Raw genomic sequence first — 20,892 nt, 5'->3', positions numbered from 1 at the left:
TTAAGAGAGGGGGGCACAGGAAGAGGAAGAAGGGAAGAGAGCGAGCGAGAGAGAGAGAGAGAGAGAGAGAGAAAATCCCAAGCAGACTCCCTACTGAGCTGGGAGCCTGACGTGGGGCTTGATCTCATGACCCTGAGACCCAGACCTGAGCTGAAATCAGGAGTCAGTTGCCCAACCAACGGAGCCACCCAGGTGCCCCTCCAACAGCATTTTAGAAAATGCTTTTTAATACACAATCTACTACTTCCTGTTGTTGTGCACCAAACCACATAAGAATATTTGTTACCTGTCTAATCCCCAGGGGCCTTCGAGTTTCCATCTCCTGCAATAACTTTCCTTCCTCCTAATTTTCACTAAATATACAAACAATATTTTAGAGCCAACTAAGGAAAAATTACTAATAGCCTCCTACTTAAACTATGAAAGTTCAACATAAAAGACTATTTTCATATCCATTTCCAGTCCTTGTCTAAATTTATTAATTAGCACTTTTCTCACAGAAACTCTTCCTTCCCCAATACCTTTTTTTTTTTTTTTTACCTTGAGCGATGCAAATCGGGCTTTTGTTTTTCTTGAAAATCGTTTCCTAATTTTTTTTTTTTTTCCAGTGAAAGTCTACGTCTGCACGTAGTGTTTTCTGGTTCCAAGAACCTGAGGGGGAAAAGGGCCAATTTCTCTCAGAAATGTCAGAGATTTGCGGGGATGTCTCTTAACAATAATTATGAAGAAAGCTTTCAAAATCCACTGTGTGGAATTCTGCCTGAAGAGGTTCTGTACAGAGGGGAATCTGGTGGCATGTGTGCTCATTCTTTCCAGTTGAATCAAGTTCTGACTGCTGAATTTAATTTTTGAGCCCTTCACCTTCAGGAATTTGAACTGAAGCGTGTAGACCTATTTGATGAGTTTAGAAGGATACAGGTGCCCTTTGGGGTCGTGAACAGGACGTACTACTGTATGTGGTAGCTTTTCCCTACCATCTCTTAATCCAGCGTATGTGTGCAGAGACGATCCACTCTAAGCAATCAAGTAATTTCATTTCCATCTGAGGAGAGGGAACTTGGGTTTGTCCTGTCGTGGCTGTTGTCACCTGTGGGCATTCCGGCCTTCGGTTTCTGCCCGTGGCTGGTGGAGGCTGCGCCCAGAGAAGCAGCGTCCTTAACTGACCTGGCCTCTGAGGCGAGACCGAGAGGACTTCCCTATATGCACTGTTATGTAAAGAGACCTCTCGCTCTTAGGGTGGAGACTTGGCAGAGGAAAGAGAACTCGACTCGCTGGTCTCCTCCCTCCTCCTAAAATATCCACGGAAGTTCAGGGTTGAAAAAAGAAGCACCATAAAAGAAAAATAAGTGGGATCAGGAGGAAGAGTCTTTGCTTTTTGGTACATTGACGTCTCTGAATTAATTTCCACCTTCTGAATTCATTCTCCATGTAGGCAGTCCATGTGCTAGAGTGTAAGTCATGTCCTGTGAGGCCATTCCTCTGCCCAGAGCCCTTCGTTTCTGTTGCGCCTAGAAAAACTCTCCAACTACTTACCAAGGCTGCAGCCCTGTATGACTTGGCGCGTGGTACCTGCTTCTCTCCTTCCTGCTTGCCCCTTCGGCTTGCTTTTTTCTTCTTTGATCCCATTCAGAGTTCCTGTCTACCTCAGGACCTTTGCACTCGATGTTTCCTGGAACACATTTCCTCCACATGTAAACATGGCTGTCTCCGTGTTGTAATTCAGGGCTTAGCTCAAATGCCGCCTCCTGGGGCCACCCTGTCTAATGAAACTGCACCCCCAAAGTCACTGTCAAGTCTAATACTTAGTGGTATGTCTTTCATAGTATGGGCTGTTACTGGATACTACCTCATTTGTTTGCTTGCTTGCTTATTCTTTCCAAGGTTCATTATGTTGTTCCGTCCTGGAATATAAGCTTCGTGAGCACAGGAGCTGTCCTGTGTATTGTTATCTCTTGAGAGCCTAGAATACTACTTTTAGTTGGTTCTTTAAACATTTGTGTTGAGCAAATGAAGCACAGGAATGTAAGATTTATTTTGCTACGGGATTTTAACTAATTTCTATATTTTGAGTGAGCGCTATGCCCAACGTGAGGGCTTCAGCTCACGACCCCAAGGTGAAGAGCTGGGTGATCGAGTGACCGAGCCAGCTGGGCACCCCACTTTGCTACAAGATTTTAAAGTCCTGCCTAACATCGTTTTCTCTTTAATGATCTCCTGAGCTGGAGGGAAAGCCATGTGCACATTGTTGTACAGCTTGCAGGCGATGTGGACACCCAGGACAGCTTGCTTTTCTGTGTCCCCAGGGTCTCTCGTGTCCAGCTGCGGGTTTCAGTGGACAAGGCTCCTGTCGGGGCTGGTGGGTTATAGCTTACAGTGATGCCAGCTCTCTTCTGAGTCTCCATTCCCTCATCTGTAAAGTGAAGGGTTTTTTTGTTTGTTTATTTGCTTTTTAAAGATATTATTTATTTATTTGGCAGACAGAGGTCACAAGTAGGCAGAGAGGCAGGCGGGGGGTGGGGGGAAGCAGGCTCCCAGCTGAGCAGAGAGCCTGATGTGGGGCTCGATCCCAGAACCCTGGGATCATGACCTGAGCCAAAGGCAGAGGCTTAACCCACTGAGTCACCCAGGCGCCCCAAAGCAAGAGGTTTTATTAGATGATCTTAGAGACTTATTTTTGCTTTTAGGTTTCAGATCCCATGATCCCGTCATATGAAGGGAAATTAATCCCACCCGTTTTCCACAAAGCACGATTGACAAATGAATTTAAGAATAACCCTTATCTTTTCCTGTCTGGATCTCTTGGAACTTGGAAAAAAAGAAAAAAGAAAAAGAAAAAGTGGTTCCTTTTAAGTGGGCGGGTTTAGGGCAGGAAACCCTTTGGAATTGGCAAGTGAGTAGTTCTTGAATGAATGAAGCCTTCTGTAACATCCAAAAATAAATCCTTGAGATTGCACTTCCAGATTATCTGCAGTTGTGATTAGTGACTGTTCTCTGCTAGGAGGTACCTGGAGGTTTATCTTTTTGCTGATTCCATCGGAATTTCGATCACTTTAATCATGTGCCACCAGTTGCAGAAAGCAGAATTAGGGACGAAAGATGACTGTGCACAACAGTGAGGAGGGCAGCAAGCTTGAATTCGTCAGTTGTCTCCTAAAGTGATTAACGTCTCCCCCTTTGATTGAGTTTTTTTTTTTTTTTAAATTTTAAGTAAACTATGCCATACCTCGCTGTGGGGATGGCCGCATGCCCAGCAGAAAAGGGACAAGTCCGTTAATGAAGAGGAAGAGAACAGATATTGGGGGAAACTGGCAGTTTTGCCACTAGATGACTCACGTGTTGGAAGGAGGATCGAGCTGGTGGCCGGACTGATCGTTTTCCACCGCAGGGCTTTGATTTACCTGGCGCAGGTGATATTTAGAGTACAAGCTCGGATCACATGTCAGGTGACCCTTGCAGGTTTCCGAAGCATCTGGAATTCCCAACCGTATGGTCCTAGTTCTGCTGGGTGTACCAAGAATCTTGGGGTTGTGTGAGAGGCTGTGGGGCTGGACTGCCTGGGTTGAATCTCAGCTCTGACTTTTGCTTGCTGTGTGCCCTAGCCATCTCTGTGCCTTGGTCTCTGCATCTGTCACAGTAAATTAAAGCTCAGGTCCTGATCTCAGGGTCCTGGGATGGAGCCCTGCGCTGGTCTGCCCAGTCAGCCGGGAGTCTGCTTCTCCCTCTCTGTTTCTCTCTGCCCTTCCCTGCACACCCCCATCCCCCACCGTGCTCCCTCTTTCTTTAATAAATAAGTAAAATCTTAAAAAGAAAAAAAGTAGGCACTGTGGAGGGATGTTGTGGACATAAGGTGAATTACCTGTTTCCTAATAATATTTGGAAGGAAAGATCTCAAAGAACTGGAGAGGCCACCGCTTCTTGTCCACTGAAACGTTCTCCTGTCTCAGGGCCCGGAGCAGCTGTACCCCAGTCCCTGATGGATACTGTTTTTGCGTTCCAGATCACTTCTCTCCAGAGAATGTCAATGACACGGCCAAAGAAACATGCTTAAATTGGTTTTTCAAGATTGCTTCCATCAGGGAACTCATTCCAAGATTGTATCCTTTTTTTGGTCTTTGTCTGATGATTTTAAAGATAGGCTGAAAGAGTTGCACCATTAATAGAAGCCATGTGATGGGATGCCCTGAAATTGCTGTTAAAAATTTGGTCCCGTTACGGTTGCTAGCCTGGGAATCCAGGGCCAGCCATACTGTCGGAGCCTTTGGACTGCACTCTCCCCAAATAGTGTTCTGTTTTCTTGCTTTGAATATGATGCCATGTACCAGACTTTTGTTTCCCAGAGGAACATTCCCACATTAATTCTCTCAATTAAAATGCTTCATCTTTATGTGTTTTCTCTGGTTCTCGAAACTTGAAAGGACCAGGGTCAGGCTTCTCTGCACAGATGCCAGTTCTGGAGAACAGAGAGTTTGACTTACACACAAGTGAATCTTGGTTATCTAAAGTTCGTTCTTTCCTCCATAAAGCCTCGAGGGGAGATGCTCAAAATGCAGTTTAAACTGTAGCATGCAACCGTGAATCAGCATGTAATTTTTTCCCCCCAAAATGTATTTTCAGTAAGTATGAAGCCTTGAGAACCAGCTATGGAAACCATGAGCTGTTAGCTAACGCAGTTCTCTGGGCTGCTGAGAGCTGTCGTGGGCCCACCATCCTGAAGTCATGCTAAGTCCTGCTTATGAGTGGTCTAGCCTTTTTGCCACAGGGAACAGGCCGTCTGGAAAACGTCTTCCTTAACAGGATGTTTTTGTAGTTACGTGGAAGCATCCATCCTGAAGTGTAACAAGTTCCTCTCCAAGACGTAAGGCTCCTCTTCAGTGTCTAGAACCGTAACATTTCCAGGGAATTTCCCCCCCACACACACTAGTGACAGGTGATAGCGACTGTCACTCGCTAGGTACTTAGCATGTAGCAAACCTGGGGCCAAGCCCCTTCTGTGCATTTTCTCCTCTGATCTAAGTGGACCCTCGATAAGGTAGAGATACTGTTCTCCTTCCTGTTTGATGGAGAAGAAAACTCAAGCCAGGAGAAGGTGGTTGAGAGGTTCATGGAAGAATACTCACTCTGCCTTTAGTAGCTCTGTCGTCTTGGCAAGTTACTAAGCATCTCTGACCCTCTGTCTCTTCCTCTGTGAATGGGTCCATAAAAAGAGGTCGGTGGGGATTTGTCGAGAGTAGGGCCTGGCACACAGTGGGCCCACACTCTGTATTTGCTCATGCTGCTGAAGATGGTGATAATGATGCCGTCAGCCGCAGAGCCTTCGCCCCAGAGCCCCGTGTTCCTCTGGGTTACCTTGGGCCTTGTTTTGAGGATAGCTTCCAGGACTGGGAGAAGCCAGATGATCTGTTCTCTGCAGAGCCAACAGAACGCCAGGTCATGTCGAGTGGCCCATAGATGATAAGCTCCCTAAAACCAGGGACCAGCTTCTCCTGCTTTATGGTGAAGTAGTTTTATTGGATTTAGGATGTGTACCAAATATATTTGATTTGGATCCAAGGGTGCCTGGGGTAGTTTTTAGGGATAACATTGGTGCTAAAGAAATTATTTTGCCTCCGTATTTGGGAAGGCAATGCCTGAGGCAGAGGGAGGGCCCGTGTTGCCGAAGTCAGTCAGCCCCGATGGACGCGGATGGGGAAGGCTGATGCCAGCCTGAGGTGGCAGGCGTTGGGTGCTAGGAGGGAGTGGGGCAGAGGACAGGCGGTGCCAAAGGAATATAGACACGGTGAGAACATCGAGAGGATCCAGGAGTGATCAGCAGGTGGAAAATAGTGAGGAGGAGAAACTGTTACATTAACGAAATAAATGTCACCTCAGATGGGCAAAAAAGAAAAGATGAGGTTCCAGCCCTGAGGAGATGGTAGAGATGACAGAAGGCACTCAAGGAATGAGCGGTGTCTGGAGAAGAACGCAAAAACGTTGGCCTTGGTTTGTCTCTGAGACTTGGTTCTCTCCCCCCCCCCACCCCCCACCGGCCTTGAGGAAGGGTGTCTTTATGTTAAAAATGAAAGAACAGAGAGCGCTCGCATGGGGTGTAACGCTGCCTACTTTGTGTTCCTCACAGGGGGATTTCGGAGTGTCTGCCCCGGCTGACGTGCATGATTCGCGGCATCGGAGACCCGCTGGTGTCCGTGTACGCCAGGGCCTATCTGTGCCGGGTAGGCCGCGTCGGTCCCCTTCCCCGGCAGCGCGCCAGCCCCTCCAAGAAGGACTTCATTAGCTGCTAATTTTAGAACACGGCTCTTCCACGGAAAGGAGAGCTGTAGGATTTCTTTTAAAAATTAATTTTAAAGTAGGCCCACTTACCGGCACTCTAATTAGGGGGCGTCTAAGGTCATCTCCTTACAAATGAACTGGTTTTCAGAATTAATTGTTTCTGAGGTTCTTGCTGGGAAGGAAGGCTCCCAAGGCCTGTCGGCTGATAGGCTGCTTTTCATTGACTCGAAAACGGCTTTCCCTTTGTCTTGGATTCGCTCGTTTTGTTAGTTTCTCTAGTTGGCGCAGGGTGCGAGTTGGTGGGGGGCTGTGGGGCAGGGCCTGGGGCCGCTCTGGTGACAGGCATCAGCGTCCATGCGACCCAGGCACAGAGGGCTCCCTGCCTCTCTCTGCACCTGCCCTCACGGGGAGGGGGTCCCAGTTGTAAATCACTTCGCCTTTTTCCATCTCAGAGCACCGTGAAGCTTCTACATCAGACTTCTGCATTTGTGAAAAATGCAATGCATGGAGAGTTTCTGGTTAATTCTTCTGCAACTCCCATGGGGGCTCTGCCGCCATCCGCTGGCTCTGGAGTCCTTTTTACTAGTCCCGTCAGCATTCTTCACGTCGAAGGAGGGCTTAATGCCCCTGTTTTGTGGGGTCCCGATGAACGGCAGACTTCCTTGAGGACAAAGCTGCGGGACGCCCCCCACCACCCCGCCCTCGCCGGTGATCATATTTGTAAATGAGAAGGCCTGAGAACTGGTAGCTTGTGATTGACTTTTATGTGACATCTAGCAAGTGACACCAGCCCTGTGGTCTCCAGTGTCACAAAGAAACCAGTCACTGCACTCAGAGTGAATAGCAGACATCCTTGTGAAGGACACTTTTTAGAGGTCTGTTGGTTCCTGATGCCAGAAGGAAAGAAAAAGCTTTTCACCCGAGGGCAGCTTGCTCCCCGAGGGTAACGGAGGCCAGAGTGTCTATGCCCTGCCATCTGCTTGAAACTTGGGGTGGGCTTTTCCTACAGGAATACCAGGTATGTTTCCTAGAGCTTCAGGTTTGGAATATACTGAAGCTTGAATACTCTTTCCGAGTCCGTGTTTGCCGTGGTCCTACTGTGTGCAGAACACCGTTGGGTCCTGCGAGGGGTTGGGGGAGACGCAAGGATATTGTTATTTTGCGGGTTTGTGTTCCACCGTCTTTCCCCTCCTCAGACACAGCACATGATTCAAACTTCCCAGTTGGATAATAGAGTCGTAAAAGACTTAGAGAGTCACAGTGTTTATTGATGAGGATGATTCTGGTTACTAAAGAGAAATCAAAAGTGTGGAAATAAGCATTCCCTGCAAACCATGTTCAGTTGTAAAGTTGGAAGTAAGTGGCACAGGTTAGGGAAAAGATCATGATTCTGGCCTATAAAATGGCACGTGGCAACTTTCAACTTCAGTGACAATGACCCCCTGCCAGGAGGGCTGTTGATAAAACGCATCGTCTCTGGAAGTCATTTTTGACAGCCCAGGCTTTACATCGGTTCCCCAGGTGGGGCAGCTACCAAGTCTTCTGACACAGAAGAAGAGGCAGTCTGTGAATCCTTCAGCTGCAAGCAGCAGAAACCCAGCTCACACTATTTTAAGAAAAAGGAGGGTTTATTGGCTCATGTGTCTGAAGAGTCCAAGGGTAAAGCACAGGCATGGCTCGATCCTGGGTCTTCAGACTACTGTCAAGTTCGTCCTCCCCCTCGTCACTCAGCTCTCTGGGTTGACTTCACTTTATTCAGCAGCCCTAGGCCCCCATCCTCCTAACTGAACCCCAGTGGAAAGAGAAGCTTAGAATGGCCAGAGTCTCAGAGCTCTAGCCAGATCGTCTTGGGTCCCCTGTCCATCCGCAGACTGTGGCCAGGGGATGCGATAGGCCTCCGGAGCAGGCCTGGGTCACGTGCTCAGCCTTGGACCTCAGGGTGGGGGTGCAGCCAGCACCTACCCAGATCTCACATTCTGAAAGGGAGGTTTGCTTCCCCAAAGACAAATCCAACTCGCTGATACCAGAAATAGGAAATGCCTGCCAAAGGCAGGCGGAAACAGCAGATGGAAATCATGAGCCACCACCCTTGCTACTCTGGGTAGAAATCTTTTAGACCCAAGCAGATTTCTAAGCTGCTCATTTGTCTTGATGGAGAGAAGTAAACAAAACACAGAAAAGCGGTGAGTGGGCAGGGCGTGGGGGGATCTTGAAGCTGTTTATTCAAGGAAAGTATGATTAACTCCATTGCTAAGTCACAGCCTCTTCAGCATATCACCGCTGCTTGTCCACTGGGCCTGCCTTGGCTGTCACCTAACAGATAATTATTGCCTTTTGTACGATATGATTAAGTGGAAGGAAAGACAATAGAACACAGTAGAGCTGTGTTCTGACATTTGTTGTTGTTGTTGTTGTTGTTGTTTTTTTAATCTACTGCTTGTCCTTGAAAGTATCCTCAATAGCCATGGAACTGTCCTTGGACTTGAGCTCCCCAGTGGATCTCGCATAATTCTTCTCAAAGGAATTCTTCACAGTGTGTGAAAAGAAAAAAAAAAAATCCCGTCATTATTGTTAATCTTCAAGACCTCACGTAGGGGGAGCTGAGTGGTAGGAATCTGTCCCTTTTTGAAGAAACCAGGTCCCAGAGAAGCCCCTTCTCCTAGAAAGTTGCTTTTGTGCTAAAGCAGCAATTTGAAATTGAGGTGTATCTGAGGGGCTCAGTTTAAGGAACATGATGCTTTTGGTTTGTTTTGAACACATGAAACCCATGAACTCCCCTCCATAGCTCATACCTTCATTTTCCATCCACCCCCAGGGGTCTGGCTGCCTGCTCTATGATCAGCACAATTTTTCAGCTGGAATGGTACAATCTGTGGTTTATTTTTTATTTTTTTAAAAGATTTTATTTATTTGACAGAGATCACAACTGGGCAGAGAGGCAGGCAGAGAGGGGGCGGGAAGCAGACTCCCCACTGAGCAGAGAGCCCAATGTGGGGCTTGATCCCAGGACCCTGAGATCATAACCGAGCCAAAGGCAGAGGCTTAACCCTCTGAGCCACCCAGGCGCCCCTACAGTCTGTTTTTTAAACAGTGAATGCCCGAGCCAGCGGGTTATAATATTTTTAATGCTTCATGCTCCTCTTACATAAAATGGCTTAAAATACATTAAAAACTTGTCTGCTTCCATGACTGCCCAGTGAAGAGGAGACTCTGTATATTTTGACAATGCACTGGTCAAGTCCCAGCTGACTCTCTTCTGTACCAGAGTCTTTTTTGCGTCATCTAATAAAAGTGCAGCCACGTGTCTGTTTATCTTTTTTTTTTTGAGGACAAGAGAATACTGTATACACCGTCCTGAGAGTACGTTCCTCCTTTGTGCGTATTGATTTGTTCTCTTGGTCATCTGTTCAGAAATACATGCACTACCTTTGGGAAATTGCAAAGATGATTACTGCAAATGTTGCCTTTTTTTTCCCCCCCATTAAAAATAGCTTCTGTGGTTTTTCTTATAAAAGCATCCACGCTTCTTGAATAAGGAAACAGATAAGGAAAAAGAATAAAAACTTTCTGGACTTCTCCCCATGCCTACGTGAGTTTTCCATTTGTAACCATGGCATCCTACTGTGTTCCCATAGTCAAAGCAGTTTCTTTTGTTTGACTCCAGGTGGGAATGGAAGTGGCCCCACATCTCAAAGAAAGCCTGAATAAGAACTTTTTTGACTTCCTGCTCACGTTCAAACAGGTGAGAGAACACTGGCAGAACGGCTAATGGATAGAACCGTTTCGTGATCACGAGTTCACAGAACCCAGTTGGATTTCCGAGTTGAGATCGCCTTCGAGGTCTTTAAATGCATAAACCCTCGAAAATGACACCGGAGTCTGTTACAGACAATTAAAATGTGTTGATTGTACTGAACAAGTAGAGAGAATTAATATGCATGTGTTAACAGGAAACATCTCCAGTGGATCAGCCCCTTCTCGTCGCATCTGCTGGCTCCATTTTTATCAGATTATTTCTCTGCACATTTCTCAGCGCACATTCCCAAAACAGCTCAGCTCGGTGACATGGGAAACGTTCTCTGTGGTTTTTTTTCCTAGTTTAAAAACAAAGCAAAACAAAACAAAAACCTAAGAAACCAGGCAGTTTCTCTCGGGGTCCTCCGAGAGCTTAGGAGTATGCATCATCTGGGAGTTATGTGCTTTTTGTTTATTATTATTCCTTTCCATTTCTGAGGGTTTCTTGGGTCTCCTGCAGATTCATGGGGATACAGTCCAGAACCAGCTGGTGCTGCAGGGCGTGGAGCTGCCATCTTACCTGCCCCTCTACTCGCCGGCCATGGACTGGATCTTCCAGTGCATCTCCTACCACGCCCCCGAGGTAACAGCCACGTGCGGTCAGCGTGAAGTTAACGCAGAGGAGGGATACCGGGGCTCCCCTCTCTCCCATATTGTGTCTCAATGACCTGTCCGCCAGTGTGCCCGGTCACGTTAATGGGGTCTTTCCGTCACAGCGACAGCCACACCAAGGCCAGCCAGCTGTTCCGTAGTCTCACCGCCGTGGCTGGCACCGTGCACAGCGCCTTTCCGTGACTGTCTAGGTAACCGCTCTGGGAGGGGGGCTCTGCGAGGCCAGAGAGACACCTCTGACGGGTCACAGAGCTTGAAGGTGGGGGTGACAGGGCGCACACTGTGCAGTGTGGCTCCAGGGCTGGTGGGTTTCATCGCCTTTTCACTCACCTTCCTGCCCTGCTCTCGTGTTGGTGATAATCTGAGAAGTCGGTAGAGCAGGTCATAGTTTCCCTGTTATGCACAAGGAAAGTGACACTCAGATGTGTGATTGCGTTAAGATTTTTTTCCTGTTCTTTTTTAAGATTTTTTATTTATTTGAGAGAAAACATCAGCAGGGGGAGGGAGAGGGAGAAGCTCCCTGCTCAGCAGGGAGCCCCAACACAGGGCTCAGTCCCAGGACCCTGAAAGCATGACGTGAGCTGAAGGCAAACACTTAACTGACTGAACCACCCAGGTGCTCGCTCGCGCGCGCTCTCTCTCTCTCTCTCTCTCTCTCTCTTTTTTTTTTTTTTTGGTCTAATTGAAGCATTGTTAGAAATTAAAGTACAATTGGAATCAAAGCAGAAATACCTTTTCCTTACCCAAGACTGAGATGTAGAACAGCAGTTCCACCTAGCATAATACCCATCGTGTGACAGATGAAGCTTCTTCAACAGATGCTTCAGAATTTATCCTTCGGGGAGGAGGGAAAGGGGTCTTGCTCCAAAACAAGGGGGCACAGTACAAAGCGAAATTCAGGTACACCTGCCTTTTCCCAGAAGCTGCCAACTTAATCACACCCTAAAGAAAGAGGAAAAAGGACATGACTTTGACTCAGCACCTCCACTTTTAAGAATATTACGTAGACGTGCTTGGGCAGGTGCAGAAGGACGCGCGCATGCGCACATGGGTTCGGGCTGGTCCAGCATCAGAAACCAGCATCACACGGAGATTGGGTCAGAATCCATATAGATTCAGTGGCGTGTGACAGGGCCCACTGGAGGATCACGAGGAGGATCTGTTCATACGAACATAAGGGTGCTCGCAATAACTGGTGAGTCGCAAAGGGAGGTTGGGGGTTACACGCTTTGCTGTGTGTGTCCTCAGCGGTAGCATGGCCTAGTGTTCAGGTTTGGGCCCTGGAGTCGGAGGGCCTGGGTTCGAATCCCAGATCCATTGCTTACAGCTGTCGGGACAGAAGTACAGGCAGGTCCCTAACCACTCTGAGCCTGTTTTCTTCATCTGTGAAACGGGAGCTTTAATTCTCTTTTTTGGTTTTTCGGAGGGATTGCATAGGAGGACCCGTTTGCGTTGTTTGGTCAAGTGCCCCACACGTAGCACGAGGGTGTTTGTTGCGTTGTCGGGATCGCAAACATGATGTTTGTGTCTGTGTGCGAGAACTGGGGAGGAGGGGTGTCAGAATGTCACTGGAAGGTGAGCTTTTGCCTCATCTTAACTTTTCTTGGCCTACTGTTGCTTTCTAACTTTCGGCCAAATGTAATGGATTCTTTACATTTTCATTTTCCCAAATCCTAAAGTATGAAGGGAAAAATTAGGGGCATCTTGGATTTCAGGTGACCCTTCCCCCCCCCCCCCGCCACCACCATTAAATTGATTTTAAATGAAGTCGGTGTGAACGGAAGATTGAAAGGCTGTGGTGGTGGCAGGAGTTTTAACAACACACGGTGGCCCAGGTGGCCCAGGCTCCGGGGAGCACGAACGGGAGTGTAGAGAGCCCCAATCTGTTCAGCCGAATGACTGAAACATAAGAGCAGGGTTGACATGTTTGAAAATGGGAACACTTAAGTTCTTTTTTCCTTATTTTAACAAAAGGCCAAATCGAATTAAAACAAAAGGTACCCATGATAAGGCATTCTTCCTTTTATTTTAAGCACCAGGAGTCTCAAAGGATGGCAGAAGCTGGGAATAGAGCTTTCCCAGGGAGTAAAACTCTAGGAAATCATTACCACGCCAGAAGAAGTGATTAAAAAAATTAGGTCACCTGAATAATAATAAACTCTGATTCTTGGGGCACTTAAATAAGGACCTTGCAGCATCTCATTTAAAAAATGTTAATCATTTTCAAAATGCTGACGAATCAATGCCCTGGTGAAAGGTGGTGTTTAAGATGCCCGTTTCTGCTGCCTAAAAACTCTCGGAGTGGCCGGAATGTATCACCTGGGGAGTTAGGCCATGCCTCCAGAGCAGGGGATGGTCTGTTTGGCGGTGGCTGCCGTTAAGGTATAGGACAGGCAGGCAAGATGGGGGAAAGGAGAAAAGCCTTCAGCTACTAAGATCTGTCATACGAAATTTCAGATTGAAATTGAAATCCCAAATTCCCCCCCAAAAAAAATAAAAATCAAGGAGCGATTATTCAGAAAGGCTTTTTTGTTGTTGCTTGAAGATAGGATTTTTTTTCCACCCATATACGACAAAAATAAGATAATGATACATAAAAAAACAGATTTATGCCCTCAAATCCAGACACATTCTGCAGAGATAAAAAAGTAACCATTTCACAAGATCTGGTTTGGGGCAATGAAAACCAATCCTTCTCGGCATTTTCAGCAGCTTTTCATTTGTTGGGGGTGGCGTGGGAGGTGTAGAAGGGAAAAGGCCTGGTCCAGGACGTGAGTGGCAAGTGCCGTCTGACAGGGAATCCCTCGAGGTCCTTTCCTGAGCCAGGAGGGGCAGGTTGTAAATGTCGGCTGAGCAAAGAAGCAGATGCACCAGGAGTGGTGGGAGCAGGCAGTCGGGCAGACCAGGTTTCAGGGGTTCAGACTACGGCTGTGTTGCCTTGGGCTACTTGACGTCTTTTACCAGCTATAAAATGGGGCTAATAGAACCTTCTAGAAGGGTTCTCGGGGAGTGACCATGATGCTGCCCATCTGTGCACCGCCAAGGGATGGAGACACCAGGCAGAGGGGGTGGCTGCCATCCTTACGTTTGGTCTTTACAGGGACTCCCTGAAGTAGATGGGGTTCTGGGCCAACTTGACAGTCAGGAAGCAAGCAAGGGGTGAGATGGGGGAGGGGGGCGGAGGGGCCAAGCAGGGGGCGAGGTGGGGCGGGGGACGGAGGGAAGGGACTGAGGCAGGTAAGAGGCATAATGAGGAGACCAAAGCCTTACTGGAAAGAGTGACAAATAAAGCTGGCTTTATTTGTGTGGACCAGCTTACAGAGGTCATTGAACATAACGTGGTGGAGATCGGGCAGCTCTTGGAGATTTTTGATCAGGAGAATGATTTGAAACAAAAGCGATGCTTCAAGATCAAACTAGCAGAAGCCCACCAGACAGATCAGAAGGAGAAGGGTTGGTAGCTGTGGGGGAAAAAAAATGAGACAGAACGGATAGGAGAGAATTTCCTAATCAGAAAACATTTATTAATAAAAATATATATTCGGGGCACCTGAGTGGCTCAGTCGGTTGACTCTTGACTGTGTCTCAGGTCATGATCTCTGGGTCCTGGGATCAAGCCCCACACTGGGCTCCATGCTCAGTGGGGAATCTGCTTGGGATTCTCTCTCTGCCTCTCCCTCTGCCCCTTGCCCCACTCATGCGCCCGCTCTTTTGCACCCTTCTTCCCTCCCTCCCCCCTCCTACCCCCCCAAAATAAATAAAAAATCTGTATTCATATTTAGAAAAGATAGAAAAGTCAAAAGGAGAAAAACAACCACCTGAAATCCTGCCATGTTAACACTTTAGTGAGTTTCCGTGTTAGTATTTCTCTGTCCACTCTGGCTCTCTCACTCTGAGCTTTTGTTTTATAGATGAGGATTTTGCGTGCATAATTTTATGGTGCTTTTCCATCACTTAGCGTTATAATAGGCACCTCTCATTAAGGAAGTTCTCTGACCCTCAATCTTGTCAGGAAGTGTTCAGAGTTAGGTTTGTTGGGTGGGAGGAATGGAGGTTGGGGGGTGAGTCAGAGATGCTAAGTTTTAGAGCCCTCCACACAGTCACCTTTTGCTGAGGCTCACTGGGTGCCAGGCCCTATGTGAGTTCCTCTGTTTGGGCCACCTTACTTCGTCCTCAGCTTCCCTAGGCTGGGGACTGTGGTTATTCCCATTTTACAGATGAGGCAACTGAGGCTTACCACTTGCTAAGGTCACACAGCTGGAAAGAGTCATAGCCATGTAGCCTCGTAGGCATTAACTCTGAACCCAGCAGATGTGTTCTCCACCCCTAAATTCTTTCTTGCTAGATAGCTCTTGTTAATGGCTACACTTAAGGAGGGATTTAAGGGCCCTAACGAATTGACTCATGGACATGATAACTCATGTTATCTCATGGTCAAGCTTTAAGTTGCACTTGAAATGTTCTAAAATACAAGTAGTCTGGTAATGCCAATCTAAGACTAGCCTTGGCCTTTGCTGACTCCCATTGACGCATAGAGGTGTATCATTTTCGTTCTTTTGCATCAGGAAAAAAAGTTCCCAGCGAGGGGCGCCTGGGTGGCTCAGTGGGTTAAAGGCTGCCTTCCACTCAGGTCATGATCCCAGAGTCCTGGGATCGAGCCCAGAGAGTCGGGCTCTCTGCTCAGCGGGGAGCCTGCTTCCTCCTCTCTCTCTGCCTGCCTCTCTGCCTACTTGTGATCTCTGCCTCTCAAATAAATAAACAAAATCTTAAAAAAAAATAAAAATTTTAAAAGTTCCCAGTGAAAGAGAAATAATACAAAAAACTTAAAACATTTCTCTCTTTTTTTTTTAAAGATTTTATTTATTTATTTGATAGAGCGAGAGACACAAGCAGGCAGAGTAGCAGAGGGTGGGGGAGAAGCAGCCTCCCCACTGAGCAGGGAGCCCAATGTCGGGCTCAATCGCAGGACCCTGGGATTATGACCTGAGCCAAAGGCAGTTGCTTAACCAACTGAGCCACCCAGGCGCCCCAACATTTCTCCTTCTAGTGCTTAGAGTATAGGATGTATTTTTATTAACACTGAAATATTTTCTTTGAGACTTGAGCATATCCAGTCTGGTTGGGAGGGAAGGGGCATATGATTTTGCCCAACCTTTACATGTTCGCTTCATTTAGAAAAAGAGGAAGGAAAATAAGATACACATATCATTTAACTCTTTCTTTCTTTTTTTTTTTTTTTCAAGTGAAGCAGTACTTGAAAACACTGATTGGAAGGGTACGTAGTAAAAGCAGGAAGACAAATCTGGGAGCGCTCTGAGCTGCATACGAGTCCTTCTTAGTCTGGAACGTGGAAGCATGGGGTCAGCCCAACTTCTGTAGCTTTTCCTATACTTTTGAAGTACATAACTAATTACATAACTAAGCCTCATCTAGAGATAATCTTAAAAATCCAGTAGATAAATATGGTGGTGGTTATAGAAATCCGTGTATGTTCGTGCACTGTCACAAAGACATACCCTTCCCTCGCAATAGCGTGAATGGAAACCCGGTGAAATATCCAGTTAATTATATTATATCCATGTCACTTTCCTGGCTTTGATAATGCCCTCTAGTTAAATAAGACGTCACCACTGGGGAGAGCTGGGTGATGGGTCCCTAGAACCTCCTAGTATGATTTTTACCATCTTTTGTGAGTCTGTAACTGGTTCAAAAAAAAAAAAAAATTTAAAGTCTGTCAGGAGCAAACTGAACACTACCGTCACTGCACGTAGGGATTCCTCAGCCGTTAGAAAGAATGAGGACGGAGCGCCCGGGCGGCTCAGTCGTTAAGTGTCTGCCTTCGGCTCAGGTCATGATCCCAGGGTCCTGGGATCGAGCCCTGCATGGGGCTCCCTGCTCAGCAGGAAGCCTGCTTCTCCCTCTCCCTTTCCCCCTGCTCGTGTTCCCTCTTTCGCTGTCTCTCTCTCTGTGTCAAATAAATAAATAAAATCTTCAAGAAAAAAAAAAAAAAGAATGAGGCAGGTGCATATGTGTAGTTACACCGAAAGAACAAAGCCCATGCTAGATTCTTGAATTAAAAAGGCAAGTTGTGGCCCAATATGTATGTGACTGTTCATTTTTGTAAGACAGAAAAACCCAAGCTTGGGCTTTTATAAGAAAAGCGATATATTCACCAGGTGTAAACAAAGGTCCGGAAAGATAAACATCCAGATGTTGACACTGGTGATCACCAGGAAGCAGATGTTGGGAGGGAAGGCATTTACGTTTTACTTAACCGCCTGGCGATAGTGTTTGAGTGTTTTTTTTTTTTTCATAGTAAGCATTTCTTATTTCTCTAGTTTTTATTTATTCATTTATTTTTATTTTATATATTTTTAAAGGCTTGTTTCTTAGCGAGAGGGGGGAGGGAGGGCCGGGTGGAGAGAGAGAGAGAGAGGGAACCTCAAGCTGACTCCGTAGTGAGCGCAGAGCCCGACACGGGCCTCCATCCCAGGACCCTGAGGTCATGACCTGAGCCAAAACCAAGAGTTGGATGCTTACCCAACTAAGCCGCCTAGGCGACCCAATTTTTATATTTTTTATAACAAATATATAAATAACTGAAACACAGGGTCCGTCTGAGACTCCTGCACCTCCCTGTTCTGATTCGTGTATACGGGCTAATATGCTGACCTGCACATCTTCTGGTTCATCCCAGCCAACAGGCTTGTTCCGATCTCAGTCTGTTTGAACGGATGTTCCTCTTGTTCTTGCCAAAGATAATCGATCCTTTCGCTTCTCAGGAAAAAAAAAAAAAAAGCTATAACCTCTAACAGATGTGTCTAGGGTCCTATCCTTTGGCTCCCTGATCACTTAGGGCTATTTCCTATACTCCTGTCTGATGGTAGAGGGTTTTTTTGGTTTTGTTTTGTTTTAAAGTTCCATGTTTGGATACGGTTGTAATGCCTTCATCTCCTGTGAAAGAACTTTTTAAGCATTTGTCGTAATGGCCAGAATGTTTTGTCCCTGTGTCGGCACTTACCAACTTTTTTCAGGAGTGGTAGAGCCCTCGTGTGTGTGTGTGTGCGTGTGCGGGCGTATGCACGTATGTGAGAGAGAGAATAAGCCACGAAAGGGCAGGGTTTTCTGTTTGATTTTCTCGCCACCCTGTCCTCAGTGCCTAGGATAGTGGTTAGTACCTTAAAGTTGCTCTGTAAGTAGGTATCGAACGAGTGATTATTTGTACGTGTTGGGCAGTGTCAGTGAGATAATCCTACAGCACACCTCCTTCTCAGTCCTTTCCAGAAACCACTTTGCTATTGGTCTTCAGGCATGTCTTGTCTTTTTTTTTTTTTTTTAAGATTTTATTTATTTATTTGAGAGAGAGAGAGAGAGCAAGAACATGAGAGTGGGGAGGATCAGAGGGAGAAGCTGACGTGCCACTGAGTGGGGGGTCTGGTGCGGGACTCGATCCTGGGACCCCAGGGTCATGACTTGAGCCAAAGGCGGTTGCTTAACCAACTGAGCCACCCAGGTGCGCCAGGAATGACTTGTCAAGTATTAACACCCCGTGAGTGGATTAGGGAAGCCTTTTGTGACACTGACAATTTTTTTTTTTTTTTTTTTTTTTTTTTTTTTTTTTTTTTGAGCTTAGAAACCAGTCTGTTTTTAATGGAGCCTTCTTGGAAAAATATTAACAACGATATCCTACCTTTTTGTTTATCCTTCATTGAAATATGTTTTGGATTCATATAATCTTACTCAATGCTGAAAGCTAAATCATGAGCAAGTTTAAACCATAAAAAACAAAAAATGTGAAAATTTTTCATAACTTAAAAAAGTAATGGAAAACAAACTAAAACCACCATCCTGTCAGTTCCCCAGTGTCAGCGACTTTCCCATTCTCTCTCCCATGCCCAACAGCCCACAACATAACAAAAAAGGAAATCGGTGCTATTTACATAATCGCATAGGGGCACATATGCAGTCCCACAAGATACCAGTGGCTCTTCCAACCAAACTGCGCTGTATTCTTCAAAAATCACAATTTTCACAGTCACCCTTGCCCCCAAGGCAGGGTGGGGAGTGGGGTGAGTATTTAAGATTATACTTCATGGGGTGCCTGGATGGCTCGGTCATTAAATGTCTGCCTTTGTCTTTTTGGGACAGAGTGCTCAACTTCCATTAATTTCCCGTGCAGTTCCACTTTACCTGAAAGCGCCTCGATGGCCTTGAGGGCCCAGCTCTCGTCCGGACAGTCCACGAACGCGTAGCCCGTCTTCACTAGGAAGGGTCCCGACACTGGGATGCTTCTGACTACAAGGGAAAAAACACCTAACCGGCCCCCAAAATAATTCAGTGTCTTTCCTCACACAACAAGTGCAGGCTGTGGGCCAGGCAGGTTCTGTCCAATCTCTCCTCTGTTGTGCTCCTCACGTAGCCAAGTGCCTGCAGCCGTGCCAGGCATCACATCCAGACACGGCAACATCTGGAGGCAGAAAGATAAGAAATCTACAATTCCTTGGGTTCGTGTTTAAGAACAAGGAAGCCTTTCCTCAGAACTCCCATTCCAGCAGCTAGAAATGGGTCCTGTGCCCATTGTCTAAATCCCCCACTCATAAAGGGAATGAGGTCACCATGATCAATTTGGACCTGTATTAATTTGTTCAGGCTGTGTCTTAGTCCATCCTGGCTCTTAAAATACTACAAACTGGGTGGCTTGTCAATACCCAGGTTTTGATTTCCCACAGTTCTGGATCTGGGAAGTACAAGATGAAGATACTAGCAGTTCTGGTGCCTGGTGAAGGCTTACTTCCTGTCCATTGATGGCTGTCTTTGCTGTGTCTTCGCATGGCACAAGGTAGCTTTCTTACGCTCCCCCTGTTTAAAAAAGATTTTATTTATTTATTTGACACAGAGAGAGAGATCACAAGTAGGCAGAGAGGCAGGCAGAGGGGGAGGGGAAAGCAGGCTCCCTGCTGCTCAGAGAGCCCGATACGGGGGCTCGATCCCAGGACCCTGAGATCATGACCTGAGCCGAAGGCAGAGGCTTAACCCATTGAGCCACCCAGGCTCCCCACTTGGGCCCCTTCTATTAAGGGTATTAATCCTATTCCCAAGAGCTCTAGCCTCATGACCTAATATTATCATCACGTTGAGAGTTAGGGGGCCCTTCAGATCATAGCGGGTTGCCACTGAAACAGACTGGAGGACTTGAACACCAAAACCTTCTAGAGTCTGCAAGTCCAAGATCAAGGTGCTGGCAGGGTTGGTTTCTGGTGAGGCTTGCAGACCACTGTCTTCTCCCTGTCCCCCACAGGGTCTCTCTGTGCATATGCATTCTTGGTCCTTCTTCTACTTCTTTTCTTTCTTTCTTTCTTTCTTTTTTTTTTTTTTTAAGATTTTATTTATTTATTTGAGAGAGAGAGCCTGAGAGCACAAGAGAGAGTGAGGATGAGCTGGGGGTGGGGGCAGAGGCAGAGGCAGGGAACCTGATAAGGGCCTCAGTCCCAGGACCCCAGGTTCATGACCTGAGCTGAAGGCAGACGCTTAACCGACTGAGCCACCCAGGTGCCCCTCTCTTCCTCTTTTTCCTCTTCTCATAAAGACCTCAGTCCCATGGGATTAGGGCCCCCACAATTAGGGCCTCATTTCTCATTAATTATGTCACTAAAAACCTGTCTCCAAACGCAGTCACATTGAGCATCGGGGCTCCCACATACGAATTTGGAGGGGGTCTGATTTAGTCCGTAACAGGCCCCAACCTGCTGTTTGTGGGGCAGAGACAGAAATCTGAATAAAGCTGGGGTTCTGGGGTATGGGCAGTCTCTCCACAATCAGCTTTCACCTTAATTATTCAGGCAGCACCTAGGACACAGGGGACATAGCTAGAAGGGGCACAGTTGCACTGAAGACAGTGGGGGGGGACCAGACTCCTACAAATCTCATTTCTGTCACTTACTAGGAAGTAGCTTAACCTATCTGAGCTTGACTTTCTCTTCTGTGAAGTGAGGATGACAGAGGGGCCTCCAAGGCTGCTGTGAAGAGCTAACAACAAGGCAAGACTCGTTCTTAGCCTGGTGCCCAGTGAGCCCTCAGTGTCCAGGCTGCTGTTAGCTCTGCAGTCCAGGCTTGACCTTGTCTGTGCCCTTCAAAACCTTCCCCAAACCACTGACCTAAAGGATACCTCTTCCATTGATTTTTGTAAAAAAAAAAAAATAATAATAATAACAACAGGAA

General features: G+C 46.8%; 1 protein-coding gene across 2 annotated transcripts in view; it reads left to right on the top strand.

Moving 5' to 3' along the window:
- Window positions 1-20,892, top strand: part of VPS35L (VPS35 endosomal protein sorting factor like) — a 118,308-nt gene that overhangs the window by 36,041 nt on the left and 61,375 nt on the right. For both annotated transcript variants that reach the window (XM_059154298.1, XM_059154299.1), the window contains exons 10-14: window positions 3,998-4,094; window positions 4,808-4,855; window positions 6,116-6,209; window positions 9,932-10,009; window positions 10,523-10,645. In XM_059154298.1, coding sequence (XP_059010281.1) covers window positions 3,998-4,094; window positions 4,808-4,855; window positions 6,116-6,209; window positions 9,932-10,009; window positions 10,523-10,645 — 440 coding nt within the window. The remainder of the gene's footprint in view (window positions 1-3,997; window positions 4,095-4,807; window positions 4,856-6,115; window positions 6,210-9,931; window positions 10,010-10,522; window positions 10,646-20,892) is intronic.

Source organism: Mustela lutreola, chromosome 17 (genome assembly GCF_030435805.1).
Source record: "Mustela lutreola isolate mMusLut2 chromosome 17, mMusLut2.pri, whole genome shotgun sequence".
NCBI lineage: Eukaryota > Metazoa > Chordata > Mammalia > Carnivora > Mustelidae > Mustela > Mustela lutreola.
This window is presented reverse-complemented; position numbering and strand designations above follow the sequence as displayed.